Source organism: Salvelinus alpinus, chromosome 36 (genome assembly GCF_045679555.1).
Source record: "Salvelinus alpinus chromosome 36, SLU_Salpinus.1, whole genome shotgun sequence".
In the NCBI taxonomy this organism is placed as follows: Eukaryota; Metazoa; Chordata; class Actinopteri; order Salmoniformes; family Salmonidae; genus Salvelinus; species Salvelinus alpinus.
This window is the reverse complement of record NC_092121.1, coordinates 5,001,226-5,015,799: the sequence shown is the minus strand read 5'-3', so window position 1 is coordinate 5,015,799 and position 14,574 is coordinate 5,001,226. Positions and strand designations below refer to the sequence as shown.

Genomic DNA, 14,574 nt, shown 5'->3' with positions numbered 1-14,574 from the left:
GGATAGCCACAAGGAAATATAGGAACAGAATTGATTGTAATAAAGGGTACAAGCTATGCCAAAAAGAGAACGGGATGCAACCTGAAAAGGACCCAGAGAAGACCCTCTACACTCACCGTCTTTCCGCCTTTTCCGATGACTCGGCCGGCAGCGGCAGCGGCTACCTTGATGTGCGTCTCCAGCTTCACTTCCTCCTTCGGCCCAAAGAAGTTCTCCTCCTTCAGTTTGCCATAAATCCTGCCCTGAGCCTGAGGGGGCAACAAAGAGTCCAATTTCAGTTTGACATCGAAAAGTAACTACACCTATGGCTTGACATGTGACTTCAACAGGGATTTGGAGGGAAAAAAAGAGAGTACGAAGGAGAGGAAGAGTGTAAGGCTAAAAGTAGGATAATACAGGTTGGAGAAGAGGAAATGGATGGAGGAAGAGAAGGCAGGACAGGCAAGCAGAGACCACACACAAAGAAAGATGCAAACACCAAGAAGAGGGCTCCCAGTTCTGGACACTGATATGAACACAATGACAAACAGGGGCTGAAAAAGAGATTGTCTGATCATGCTCCCATTCTACTGTACCTTGAACTGGGCCTCAGGTGGACCAGTTACAATGACCATTCGCATCTTGGAGTCAGGAGTCTCAGCTGGGGCAATCTGGAGGGGAAAAGATATGAAGGTCAACTTAAACCACATAGATAGACGTCTTTGGCACATGGGGATGTGCGAAACTAACTTCACATGGCGCCGACCGGCAAGACGCTTAAGGAGGGCGGTCACGTGTGCTAGCGAAGCAGAGGTCCCTAGTTTGAGGCAGGTATGGGCCGAATCAGAAGGAAGTGGTACTCGCTAAGCAAGCAGTGTGACGTCCTTTACAGAGACATGATATGTACAAGTATGTACAAGTTTCAGAGCGGTGATGAAATGCACTATTTACATCAGCTTGGTGCATTATCTTTCCTCATTGACCAATTTCCTTGTGTGAGTGGAGTGAATGTCTGTGTGTACTAGTAAATCTCTCGCCTTGATTGAGGCTCCAGCGAAGCGGCTCAGCTGTTTTATATGCTGTCCCTTCTTGCCAATAATAGCTCCTACCGCCTGGGCCGGGATGTACACATGGACTGTCTCCTGCTCAGGGGCCTGTAGGGTGACATGAAACAGTTACAACTCTATCACTGCATGACCACAGCCCAACCAATATCTGACCCGCTGATCTAGAGGTTATTACCACACCACAACCCAACCCTGAGACAGACAGAGGACATGTTTGCGAACACAGCTAACTCAACTAAAGCTCAAGGACTGGAACCCAACTAGCTTAGATAGAAGCCTGTGCACTTACCCCAAAAGAGCCGTAGGGGGATGCAGAGTTGCCTGATGGGGGAGGGGGCATGGAACCGGAATGGGGGAAAAGTCCAAGCGCTCCAAGGTTCAGTCCGGGAATCAGATGAGTCTGTTGCTGGAGACAAGAAGCAAGTAAGTGCCAAAGGAACTGATCTGAGAGTGCATGATAGTTTGAGTGCATGTGACAATGACTGCATGTGTGTTTCTCCCTACGAAAGTACAGGTGGAAACCTAAAGTGCCAGGGGCAGGGGAAAGATCTATGTGAGAGACCATTGTGTTTTGAAGAGAATTGGAGGCCAGTAACTTTATTGAGCATTGACTCACATTCATGGCGGCCATGTCATTGTCATAGGCCTCGCGCACTTTCTTCATGATCTCTGTCTCGGCCAGACAACAGGCCTCGATGGGTCCCTTCACTGTGATGGTCCTCTCTGGGTTGTACACAGTCAGGTCCTGGAGTCTTCAGACAGGAGCGGAGGGAAGGAAGAGACAGGGTGGGAGAGGTGAAAGAGGAGAGTAGGAAAGAGGGAGAGGTCAGGCGGAAAAGGAGAAAGATAAGAAACAGGAAGAGCAGGTAGAATGAGAAATAAGATGAAAGAAGAAGCAGAAAGGTGGTGGGGAGAGGAGCAGAGGAAGAAAAATAACAAGAAACGTTGTTAATCAACCATAGTTGATCATTGGAAACTACAATAATGAAGAAACAACTCAGTACATTTAATCAGTCATTGGATATAGTCATATGTTTCCATCGCATGGTGCATGATCTTTCCTAATTGACCATGGCAGCTCTACATAAACATACCCAGGGACCCATGTGTTTCATGATGTGTGTGTGTGTATGTTTTTAGATGTGTGTGACTAACGGGGAGATTGTGATCTTGGTGTCGGTGTCCTGCTCCACTTTCTTCAGGTTGCGCCCCTCCTTGCCGATCAGTCGGCCTACAAAGTTATTGTGAGCCAGGATCTTCAGGGGTACTTCTTCAGCACTTGAGGATAAGGAGATTAAACACAGAAGAAAATCAAATGTACCGTTTCTTAACTGCATGCATAAACGTCCACCCCTAGCACAATTGGAGATACCGTTTTCTTTTATGGGAAAAGTTACGAAATAGCCGGAGGGTCACTTTAACGTTTTCACATTGTGCAGGTTTGACAGCTGCTTCATGGACACTGCACTCACGTCTTGGTGTCCTTAGCCTCCTGTTCCATGATGTCCAGGATCAAACGGCAGGCAGAGGAGCAGCCCTCAGGGGTGGAGTGGATGCTGATTGGCTTCTCGGCTGCGCCGGCATTCTCTTTGCGATGGACGTCGATTCTAGCAGCAGGGACAGAAAACGCAGGAAAGTCCGTTTGGCCATACAGTATTGTGTTCACAAGCAGGTGGGCAGGGTGAAGACAGCAATTTCCACCACTTTTGGTTTGTTTGAATTCAATCGAAAGCCCTTTGGGTTGTGCAATGCTCCCAGTACATTTTCATAATCACTTTCAAAGCCTTAACAAAGATGGGATGTAAAAGCTTCATATCAGTAATGGCTTTGCTCTGTCTATTCTAGCAACAAGTCACCGGTATGGCCTGACTTGCACTCACTTGATCTGGTTCACTGGTACTCATCTGTTACTACTATATTGGTCAACTCATATTGGTACTTACTTGCTCTGGGTTTGTTTGGTGATGTTGCGGATGGTGGCACCCTCCTTGCCGATGATGGCCCCCACGTATTGGGTGGGCACCAGGAGTCTGAGGGGGATGTCGGCGTGCTGGTGTTTTGAGGGCATGCCTGAGCCCGGGGAACCGCCACGGGGGCCGCGGGGCCCGTAACTGGGGCGACGACTATTGTCTGGGCCGTGTTGGGAGTCGACATCAGACGTCTCATCTGGGATGTAGGAGACACGCAAGGAATTGTTCTCAAACTCGTAGCCGTTCAGCTTCTGGATTGCCCTGGGGGAAACAGGTAGATGTTAGATTTCACGTTTAATTATACATCGACAATATCAGCAAAACTAGAAATGGTCATTTATAAGGATGACGAAAGAGAAAGAAATTCCGTGGTTTGTCTCTTTCACCCATGAGGTTTCCTGAATAGCTTTCTATAATGATCTGTTTTTACTCTCCCAATTTTTTTTAACCTGGACCTTAAAAGCCAAATGTCTCAAAAACAATGCTTTTCTTAAGTGAAACCTTCTACTATGGCCAAATTCATCGGCTGCATGTGTGTAGTTCATCTTTAATATCTTTGATAATTTTTCATGTTGCAGGGCAGCGCGATCCCCAACTGCAGTCCTACTATCATACCACTAGAGGTCAAGCGAGTGATATATACACTATATATACAAAAGTATGTGGACACCCCTTCAAATGAGTGGATTTCAGACACACCCATTGCTAACAGGTGTATAGAATCAAGCATACAGCCATGCAATCGCCATAGACAAACATTGCCTGTAGAATGGCCTTACTGAAGAGCTCAGTGACTTTTAACGTGGTACCGTCATAGGATGCCACGTTTCCAACAAGTCAGTTCTTCAAATTTCTGCCCTGCTAGAGCTGCCCTGGTCAACTGTAATTCTGTATTTATTTATTTTTACCATTATTTTACCAGGTAAGTTGACTGAGAATACGTATTCATTTACAGCAACGACCTGGGGAATAGTTACAGGGGAGAGGAGGGGGGGTGAATGAGCCAATTGTAAGCTGGGGATGATTAGGTGACCATCATAGTATGAGAGACAGATTGGGAATTCAGCCAGGACACCGGGGTTAACACCCCTACTCTTATGATAAGTGCCATGTGTTTGGTGGATGCCAGGAGAACACTACCTGCCCCAATGCATAGTGCCAACTGTAAAGTTTGGTGGAGGAGGAACATCTGGGGATTATTTTCATGGTTCCGGCTAGGCCCCTTAGTTCCAGTGAAGGGAAATCTTAAAGCTACAGCATTCAATTGCGTTCTAGAAGATTCTGTGCTTCCAACTTTGTGGCAACAGTTTGGGGAAGGCCCTTTCCGGTTTCAGCATGACAATGCCCCCGTGCATAAAGTGAGGTCCATACAGAGATGGTTTGTCGAGATCGGTGTGTAAGAACTTGACTGGCCTGCACAGAGCCTTGACCTCAGCCCCATCGAACACCTTTGGGATGAATTGGAACACCGACTGCAAGCCAGGTATAATCGCCAAACATCAGTGCCCGACCTCACTAATGCTTTTTGTGGCTGAATGGAACCAAGTCCCCGAAGCAATATTCCAACATCTAGTGGAAAGCCTTCCCAGAAGAGCGGAGGCTGTTATAGAAGCAAAGAGGGGACTAACTCCATATTAATGCCCATGATTTTGGAATTAGATTTTTGATGAGCAGGTGTCCACATACTTTTGGTCATGTTGTGTATCATGCATCAACATATGGAGTTTGACAAAGATTCAAACAGCTAGGATCTCTTAACAAGTATTATAGAGTGTTCAAATATTGAGAAAAATTAGGACATACACTAACTACCGTTCAAAGTTTGGGGTCACTTACAAATGTCCTTGTTTTTGACAGAAAAGCCAATTTTTTTGTCCAATAAAATAACATAAAATTGATCAGAAATACAGTGGAGACATTGTTAATGTTGTAAATGACTATTGTAGCTGGAAACGGCAGATTTTTAATGGAATATCTACATAGGCGTACAGAGGCCCATTATCAGCAACCATCACTCCTGTTTTCCAATGGCGCGTTGTGTTAGCTAATCCAAGTGCATCATTTTAAAAGGCTAATTGATCATTAGAAACCCCTTTTGCAATTATGTTAGCACAGCTGAAAACTGTTGTTCTGATTAAAGAAGCAATAAAACTGGCCTTCTTTAGACTAGTTGAGTATCTGGAGCATCAGCATTTGTTGGCTCGATTACAGGCTCAAAATGACCAGAAACAATGAACTTTCTTCCGAAACGCGTCAGTATATTCTTGTTCTGAAAAAATGAAGGCTATCCCATGTGAGAAATTGCCAAGAAACTGAAGATCTCGTACAACGCTGTGTACTACTCCCCTCACAGAACAGTGCAAACTGGCCCTAACCAGAATAGAAAGAGGAGTGGGAGGCCCTGGTGCACAACTGAGCTAGAGGATAAGTACATTAGAGAGTCTGAAAGGATATGGAGTGGGTACATTTGGAAGTAGAGATATAGAAAAGATCATGCACTATGGGAGACTTACTGTCTGGCATGTTCCCGAGTTCCATATGTGACGTTGACCACCGCAGTCTCACTGTCTGTGTTCACTAAGAAAAGGAGCCAGAGTGAGAGGAGAGGAGAGGAGAGGAGAGAGCGAGAGAGGAGGGGAGGTTGCATAAGTCAGAGGCTATAAACCCACCTCCTTGTCGGACCCATTTCCTGAACAGTTGAGCACTGAGAGTTAATGATATTGATTGACCTATGACAGAGCATGGGATATCCCATTGATCAAATCTGATTCGCTGACAGAGAAGGACTGAGAAGCAGCGATTTACCACTGACATAAAGACTTCACTCTTGCGGGGTTTCCTGTCGACTGGAATACTCAAGCTATTTCTTAATGAGCTGTATTCACAAAGGGAGGTGCTTCGACTACAGAAGGACTCTCAGAACTCTGATCACACCCCTTATTCATAAAGCGCCTCAGAGTAGGAGTGCTGACCTAAAATCCATTTTTCCTCTTAATGATTAAGATTACCTGGACAGGTAGGACCTGATCCTAGATCAGCACTCCTATTTTGAGAGGCTTTATGAATATGCTTTTGTTTTGTAGCTCAGATGGATAGGGAAATCAGATCCGGTCAGGTCTCAGGGATAGAAAACAGTGAGTGACATTTTTGTAGTGCAAAAGCATTGTGCAAAGTGCAAAAAATACTGCGAATCTCATTATAATCTTGCCCAGTGAGTGTGTAAAGGAAGCCTTATCATTGGATTTGTAGATCAGATGTTCAGAGCGAAGTCTGACTGGTTATGAATAGAACAGAATAACTTTATTTTCCCCAGAGGTAACTTCAGTATCTTACCTTGTTCGCAGTTCTCAACGGTTCCATATTGGGCCAGCAGACCATCCAGCACCTAGGGAGGGGAGAACACAATTTCATTATAGTTGTGTTTCAACATTTCCACCTAAATTGAGTTTCTCCAATGTTCTCGTATTTGTCTCACTTCCTACATCAGTGTAAAACAGTTCCGGTCCTCAAGGGCCCGCATCATTTCAACCTCCCACTTAATTGATGAGTGCTACTGACTGGAGAGATACGCTTCCCTGGTCTAAATCAGACACTGATGTCCTGTGTAGCTCAGTTGGTAGAGCATGGTGCTTGCAATGCCCGTATAGTGGATTTGATTCCCGGGACCACCCATACGTATAATTTATGCACTGTATGTCTCTTGGATGAATGGCATATCTGGCCATCCAGAAGCTAGGTTTGACTGCTCTGATGTAATGAGTTAGAATTGTGTCTTCAACATGGTTTCTTATTTTGACATTGGGCCTTTTTTTTTTTTACTCCTTCTGGCTCGTGTTCAGGGCTATAACATGGATGGAGAAACGTTACCCTCGTGTGGCCAGCTAGGGAAGGACATACTGCGTTGCACGCGAGCACTGGCAGGATGGAGTGGAGAGCGAGAGAGAAAGCGCCCCGCCTTAGCAGAGACATGTGGCCCATCTTCGTCCAGCTGTCAGCGGTAGCCGCTCAACACCCACACACACAATTTATTTTTAAACCGTTATTTAACTAGGCAAGTCAGTTAAGAACAAATTCTTATTTACAATGACGGCCAAGGAACAGTGGGTTAACTGACTTGTTCAGGGGCAGAACAACAGATTTTTACCTTGTCAGCTCGGGGATTCGATCTAGCAGCCTTTTGGTTACTAGCCCAATGCTCTAACCACTAGGCTACTTGCCGCCCCCAAAATAAAGCAGCCCCACAATAAAGACACAAATACACATATGAACACAAATACACATATGAACAATCATGTCCGCAGCCATAGTCAATCTAAATGCCTTTTACCCCCCTAACTCACTCACATCTCAGGTGGCTACACAGAACATCCTGTTCTGAACAGATTTTTCCTGATTACTTACCTATGTTGTAGCAGGGACTAACCTATGCTTTTCCATATAAAAGTAACACTAACTGATTGAGAGACACTAACGGACCCATTGATACATTTTGATATGGTGAAACTATGTTCTGGTCAAACCAGGGGCACTCACCTCCCACTGCAGGTGCGGAGGAATGTTTCTGATCTGGAGCTTCCTGGTCCTAAGAGAGAGTAAGAGAAAGAGAGAGAGAGAAATACTATTTGAAAATATTCAACTCAAACATGGACGTAAAACATTTACATACTTCATGCAGTCAAATGGATTTGGTCGAACTATTGCCTGGTGTTGTGGGTCTAATCCTGAATGCTGATTGGTTAAAACCGCATCCCAGCCGGTGTCTATACCACAAGTTACCACCGGTTAAATCTATGACGTTAAAATGCCTATTTACTCTGTTCTATCTGACTGCGCAATCCACTGTCTCATCTCCCCAGTCAGGCAATTTATAAACTTGATCTCCACTATAAAAAGCATCTAGACATTATCTCACATTTCTATTAGACTAACATTTAGTTTTCAACAGCGGACAAGACAGACGAGCAGGCAGCGTTTCTCAGCCAGTCGAAATCATGAATCAGCTGGCATCATTTTTGATGGATATAAACAACTGTCAATTGAAATAAGGTCAAACGAAGTGCAGCTGGTTTGCAGTCTTTTCAGTCTGAAGTGATTGTGTTAGCTGTGTTGTTGTCTAGCTCCTCTGAACAACAGTGTCCTGACGAGTGAACACGTTTTTTTTTATGCCAGGCGAAATCGTGCCTCATTAGCACATTGTTATGGATGTATCCAAACAACTGTCACTAGAAAACAGCTTAAACAAATGCAGATGCAGTTACTTTGCTGTTATTCTGACCGCACTTTTTAACGTGACTGTAAGTTAGCCGTAGTTGGCTAGCTAGCAAGCACGGGATAAGAACGTTGCCAGCCAGTATGGCAATGGAACATTTAGAACGAATGGCTGGGTTGCGTCTTCTGGCAACCGAACCACCAGCCGACTAGCCAGCTTGAGTAACAACCCCAGATTTGTGTCGGGACTATATCTTGTGGAAGTATGAAATAGTATGACTAAAATCATCAAAATAATGTTTTTAAGGAAAATATGTAAATCATTATTTGAATATGTTGGTAACCCTTTGTATAAAAGTGATAATGTCCTCGAAGCTGGTGTTTGGATGATATATTGGTAATAACGACACCCGTGCCAATATATCCTCCAAACACCAGCTTCTCGGGCATTATCACTTAATTAACCATCCAATTCTGAAACTTTTTTATTGTAAACCTACATGGAAATTGACCAAATATTTTTGGGTCAAACCTCATTCTTTATTTCATTGAATCAGAAGCATGATTGGGTTCTCTGGTTCGCGGTTTAGCATCGTAAAATACCAGTATATCTCACAGTTTGCCTGCAGCGACTGTGAGAGGAAAGAGCATCGGTGTCACTACTCCATATGTTTTATACTAGTTCACAAGTACAACTCCAATACTTTGAGCCTCTTAACTGAGAAGTCTGTGACCATAAAAAAAAAACGATGAGCTCCATTGTACTGACCGCCAATGCACCATTGAAAGTTATGACAAGCTGTCAGAGACAGACAGACAGACAGACACACACACACGGTTGGCAGTCTTGTGTTTCAGGTCTTAACATCCTGGTTCAGTACACATCAGCGACGCTGAAAGTGTGTGTGTGTGTGTGTCTCAGCTCATCAGCATCTGCCAGCTTGCATATCCCGCTGCCTGTTGCTGGCCTGGACTCAGAGAGAGAGAGAGAGAGAGAGAGAGAGAGTGTTTGTGTGGGCTGGATGGTCTGAGGGGTGTGTAGAAAGAATGGGTATATTGAAACCGGACACTGACGACAGATTTAGTACTCTGCCAGCTGCCCTGGAACGTTCCCAACACATGGGCACAGAGCGAGAAAGAGAGAGAAAGAAAGAGAGAAACTATGAGGGAGTATAGTAGAGGGAGAGAGCGTGTGAGGTTGGCATTAAGCGAGAGAGAGTTGACTGCAGGGGAATGCATGCGAGAAAGGGACAGAGTGTGACAGAGCGCAAATAGGAGCGAGAGAGAAAGAACTGCAGCAGGGGAGGACAATCTCCATAACAACAACATCAAGGTTCCCCAAAATACAAGAATAAACAAACAAGCTGAATAACTTGTATATTGAACCACACAGTACCAAAGTAGTACTTACAGATTTATTCAAAGATTTGGCCACAGAGAAGGCAAAGTGGAGGAGATCAGGGGAACATAGTGAGGAGAGAAAAGAGGACAGGGAGGGGTAGCAGGTAGGTAATAGTACCCTATCAAATGTTCCTGATTTAACCCCTTGGAATCTCTGACTGGGAGTAGAATGACGTCTCCCCTAGATGTACGGTCATTTTTCGCATTTCCCATCAGATTTTAGAGGGTAAGCTGACGCTAGATCTGTGTGCCTAAGGGCAACTGAAACACAGAGCTGGCAATCGGTTGCCAGCGTCCTGATTGAAACTCTAGAGGGAGCTCTAATGATCTATGTGAGAGGTGAGGGGTTGTGTGTGTGTGTGTGTGTGTGTGTGTGTGTGTGTGTGTGTGTGTGTGTGTGTGTGTGTGTGTGTGTGTGTGTGTGTGTGTGTGTGTGTGTGTGGAGGAGAGAACGGGCACCAGTGGTCATAAGGGAGGGGCAGCTCACAGCTCTGCTGGTTTGTAAAGGGTTAATATATGGGAATCCCCTTGTGACCTCTGAACCTTAGTTTCCACACCCAGGAGAGACACAACCCAATACAAATCCCCTGCCTCGCCTCTTGGGCTCTGCACAACAAAACACATGAAAGTGCCAATCTAAGCTCATGGGCCTCAGGTGAATGACGTTCTACACATATATTACCATAAAGCAACCCAATACAATCACGGCACATGTTGTTTTCAAGAGCAGCAACATTCCGAAAGGTTTCAGGGCTTTTTGATGATGAGGCTAAGAGGTTCCTGTTTCCTGTGCAACACTGTTGGATGGTAGTTCAGCAATGTGTTGAATGTGCTGTAACAATCTTAAGGCACTAATGACTATTTAGCCACAGAGAGTGGTTCAGTTACTCGAAGGTCACCACAGTCTTGAAAACAAATGATTTTGTCCGTTTTGGGGAAACTTGTGCAAGCCACCAAATTAACAGCCAACATCATGGCCGTGCTTCAGGCTTCACCACCCACGGTAGGCTATTTGTGAGGGGGACGGGTGGGCCTTTGAACTGGTACTTCTCCTCCTCGGCGAAGACCCTTCTTCATCCATCAAAGTCGCTGTCCCGCAAATCAATACATCAATAGACGTAACCATCCACCCAACCCCCACATCTACATAGCCCTCCACCCAACACTTAACTCACCTTTGCCCCTTCAACCCCCCTCAACCATCCGCCCCACACCCACACCAACTGTGAAATTAAATGAACCTAGACAACACTGAACGCCAACTCCCAGGCATCTCATTGGCTGACGCCATGACGACAGGGGAGGGGAGGGGAAGATGGATGAGGGGTGAGGAGACAATATGGTTGCACCCATTCATCTGTTGTTGTTCTTCCCTTCAGGGGTGGTCTTCCCTCCACATGCTCCCAAACTCACACAGCAAATACTCCAAAATGAACAAACATTTCAAATTCTTGAAAAACGAATCTCAGCTGAAGCTTAATGAATGTTTACGTCTGTGTTACTGACTTTGTCCTTGAGGTAGCATCTAATGTACATAGCGTGTGTTGGTTCCAACAGGACAATGGGAGAAAGAAGAGGGGCCTGGACGCTTAGAAGCCTCAAGTCTACAGCTTTGCGCTGGTGGGGTCAAAAGCAAAGGGCTTCAGACTGATCAGGAGACTCTATTGGGGGTGAGACCATAGCATTGTCTCATAGGAGGGGCATGGAGGAGTTAGTTTACCATGTGAAAGAATAGAATGGTCAGGGAATATAGGGTGGGGTGGGAGAAGCACAGCAGGTGGGAGAAAGAGAGAGAGGGAAGAGAGAGAGAGAGAGAGAGAGAGAGAGAGAGAGAGAGAGAGAGAGAGAGAGAACGCTCCATAAAGGACAGACATCCCAAACATGGTTGAAAATGAGGAAGAGGGAAAGTGTAAGGGAGCACGTTTGCGCAGGCCTGTGAAGGAGAACGAAGGTGTGTTTGTATGTATGTATGTGTGTACATGTTGTACAGACACTGGTTGGTTATGTAAGGGAAAATGGACTTGAAAGAGGTTTCGAAAGGTCCTAACTGAATGGCTTGACCCTCTGTCCTCCATTATACTCATGTCCTCAATTTTGGTTCCACTGTACCTCTCCTTTGAAGATCTCTCCCGCAACATTTCACTCAAGGATAGGCCTCCACGGCATGGTGTCCCCAATTACATTCAGCTGTGGGCTGATTTTTCAGAGGATGGTCAGGGGGCCGGAACATAGTTATAAATAATTGTACACTGCAAATTGGCCCGCAAGAATCCTAAACAGATATAGTATTTTACAAAAACAGAATCATTTCAAGCCTTGATGACTTTGGGATACGATCACATATCCTTCTATTTATGCATGGGAATATTTGGGAACAGATTTCCTAAATTATAATCACCTTGAGCTCTCAGTCATTCTGGATAAGAGCGTGTCCTAAATGACTAAAATCTAAATGTACATTCAATATAATTTCCTGAAATGTTATGTCCAATAACGAAAATTACATAATATATACTATATACCTCCTGTCAAACGTTTTAGAATACCTACTCATCTCAAGAGTTTTTCTTTATTTTCAAAATGTTCTACATTGTAGAATAATAGTGAAGACATCAAAACTATGAAATAACACATATGGAATCATGTAGTAACCAAAAAAGGGTTAAACAAATCAACATGTATTTTATATTTGATATTCTTCAAAGTAGCCACCCTTTGTCTTGATGACAGCTTTCCACACTCTTGGCATTCTCTCAACCAGCTTCACCGGGAATGCTTTTCCAACAGTCTTGAAGGAGTTCCCACATATGCTGAGCACTTTTTGGCTGCTTTTCCTTCACTCCCTGGTCCAACTCATCCCAAACCATCTCAATTGGGTTGAGGTCGGGGGATTGTGGAGGCCAGGTCGTCTGATGCAGCACTCCATCACGCTCCTTCTTGGTAAAATAGCCCTTACACAGCCTGGAGGTGGGTTAGTTCCTTGTCCTGTTGAAAAACAAATGATAGTCCCACTAAGCCCAAACCAGATGGGATGGCGCATTGCTGCAGAATGCTGTGGTAGCCATGCTGGCTAAGTGTGCCTTGAATTCTAAATAAATCACAGACAGTGTCACCAACAAAGCACCCCCCACCATAACACCTCCTCCTCCATGCTTTACTGTGGGAAATACACATGCGGAGATCATCCGTTCACCCACACTGCGTCTCACAAATACACGGCGGTTGGAACCAAAATCTCAGATTTGGACTCCAGACCAAAGGACAAATTTCCACCGGTCTAATGTCCATTGCTCGTGTTTCTTGGCCCAAGCAAGTCTCTTCTTCTTATTGGTGTCCTTTAGTAGTGGTTTCTTTGCAGGAATTCAACCATGAAGGCCTGATTCACACAGTCACCTCTGAACAGTTGATGTTGAGACGTGTCTGTTACTTGAACGCTGTGAAGCATTTATTTGGGCTGCAATCTGAGGTGCAGTTAACTGTCATTTCTCTTTGCTTATTTGAGCTGTTCTTGCCATAATATGGACTTGGTCTTTTACCAAATAGGGCTATCTTCTATAACCCCCCCCCCCCCCCCCCCTTGTCACAACACCACTGATTGGCTCAAACACATTAAGAAGGAAAACAGTTACACAAATGTACTTTTAAGAAGGCACACCTGTTAATTGAAATGCATTCCAGGTGATTACCTCATGAAGCTGGCTGAGAGAATGCCAAGAGTGTGCAAAGCTGTCATCGAGGTTAAGGGTGGCTTTGCATGTCGATTTGTTTAACCCTTTTTTGGTTACTACATGATTCCATATGTCTTATTTCATCATTTTGATGTCTTCACTATTATTCTACAATGTAGAAAATAGTCAAAATACAGGAAAACCCTTGAATGAGCAGGTGTGTTCAAACTTTTGACTGTATATTTATTTATTATATTTTTTATTTTGGTCAGAAACCTTGGGGGCAAAAATAAAATCACCTGTGGGCTGCTTGTTGGAGAACTCTGCTCTACAGTGTCATGTCACCATTTAATAAACAAACACAACTACAATACTAAAAACTTCATACTGAACCACAAATGTATTTAAAAAAAAAAAGCCGTTTCCATGCCAAAATCAGGCTCAATTGCATAGCACACACACCCTCAGGTAATTTTACATGGGGGTAAGATGTACACAGCCACACACACGCATACACAGAGGAGGTGCGATTTTCACAGTGAGCTGTTACACAGGCATGCATATCGCCCTGGGTGGCTCGCCTCCCCTTCCCATCAGGCCGTCTGTTTAGCATTGGAAAGGCTCCTGGAGCGCCCCCCACCGGTGGCTCACCGATGCATGACGGGCCAGTCTCAGCAGGGCTAGAGGACTCGGGTGTCCTCCCGGTGGAAGGAAAAACAACGAGGAGTATTCCATAGCCCATAATCATAAACACACACCCAGACGCCCACACATAACACACCAAGTCACACACCCTCCAAGCAGATTAAAAACAAACACACCCACTCGTCCGCACATGTGCACATTTGAACATACATCAGAAAAAAAGTACAAATGAACACAGCCACGTAGTCACTTAGGTGCCACACATTCACGTTTGAACACACAAACGCACACTTTGTGTTCTGAAAACACCAACACACCCACACCCCATGCATCAAGTGCATACAGACTTTGTAGACGCCCCTTGATTTACAAAATACAGTCAAAAACAAACAAAGGCACACCATAAATGTAGGTCTGAACACACTAGCGAAAATAAAAGGGCACATAGATAAAATACTCATGATCATACTAACATACTGTAAACGCCTACCAACACAAATACACACATACAAACTGTGATTATGTGATTCACTTTTAAACTTAAGTCAGTGGGTGGTTGGCCTAAGTAACCCTTACTGTCCTTTTCATTTGAGAGTATAACTACAACAGACCATGGAGTTTTGAAAATGGAGGCCA

General features: G+C 44.7%; 1 protein-coding gene across 3 annotated transcripts in view; it reads right to left on the bottom strand.

Annotated features, from left to right (window-relative positions):
- The window catches only part of LOC139565054 (insulin-like growth factor 2 mRNA-binding protein 1), a 60,214-nt gene that overhangs the window by 6,600 nt on the left and 39,040 nt on the right, over positions 1 to 14,574 (bottom strand). Inside the window, exons 3-13 of one of the 3 annotated variants that reach the window (XM_071385077.1) lie at positions 7,550 to 7,598; positions 6,350 to 6,401; positions 5,530 to 5,593; positions 2,990 to 3,277; positions 2,519 to 2,653; positions 2,202 to 2,324; positions 1,663 to 1,798; positions 1,336 to 1,452; positions 1,017 to 1,133; positions 576 to 650; positions 117 to 248 (exon numbers count right to left, since the gene is read on the bottom strand). In XM_071385077.1, coding sequence (XP_071241178.1) covers positions 117 to 248; positions 576 to 650; positions 1,017 to 1,133; positions 1,336 to 1,452; positions 1,663 to 1,798; positions 2,202 to 2,324; positions 2,519 to 2,653; positions 2,990 to 3,277; positions 5,530 to 5,593; positions 6,350 to 6,401; positions 7,550 to 7,598 — 1,288 coding nt within the window. The remainder of the gene's footprint in view (positions 1 to 116; positions 249 to 575; positions 651 to 1,016; positions 1,134 to 1,335; positions 1,453 to 1,662; positions 1,799 to 2,201; positions 2,325 to 2,518; positions 2,654 to 2,989; positions 3,278 to 5,529; positions 5,594 to 6,349; positions 6,402 to 7,549; positions 7,599 to 14,574) is intronic. The other 2 variants (XM_071385078.1, XM_071385079.1) reach the window with 2 other exon arrangements.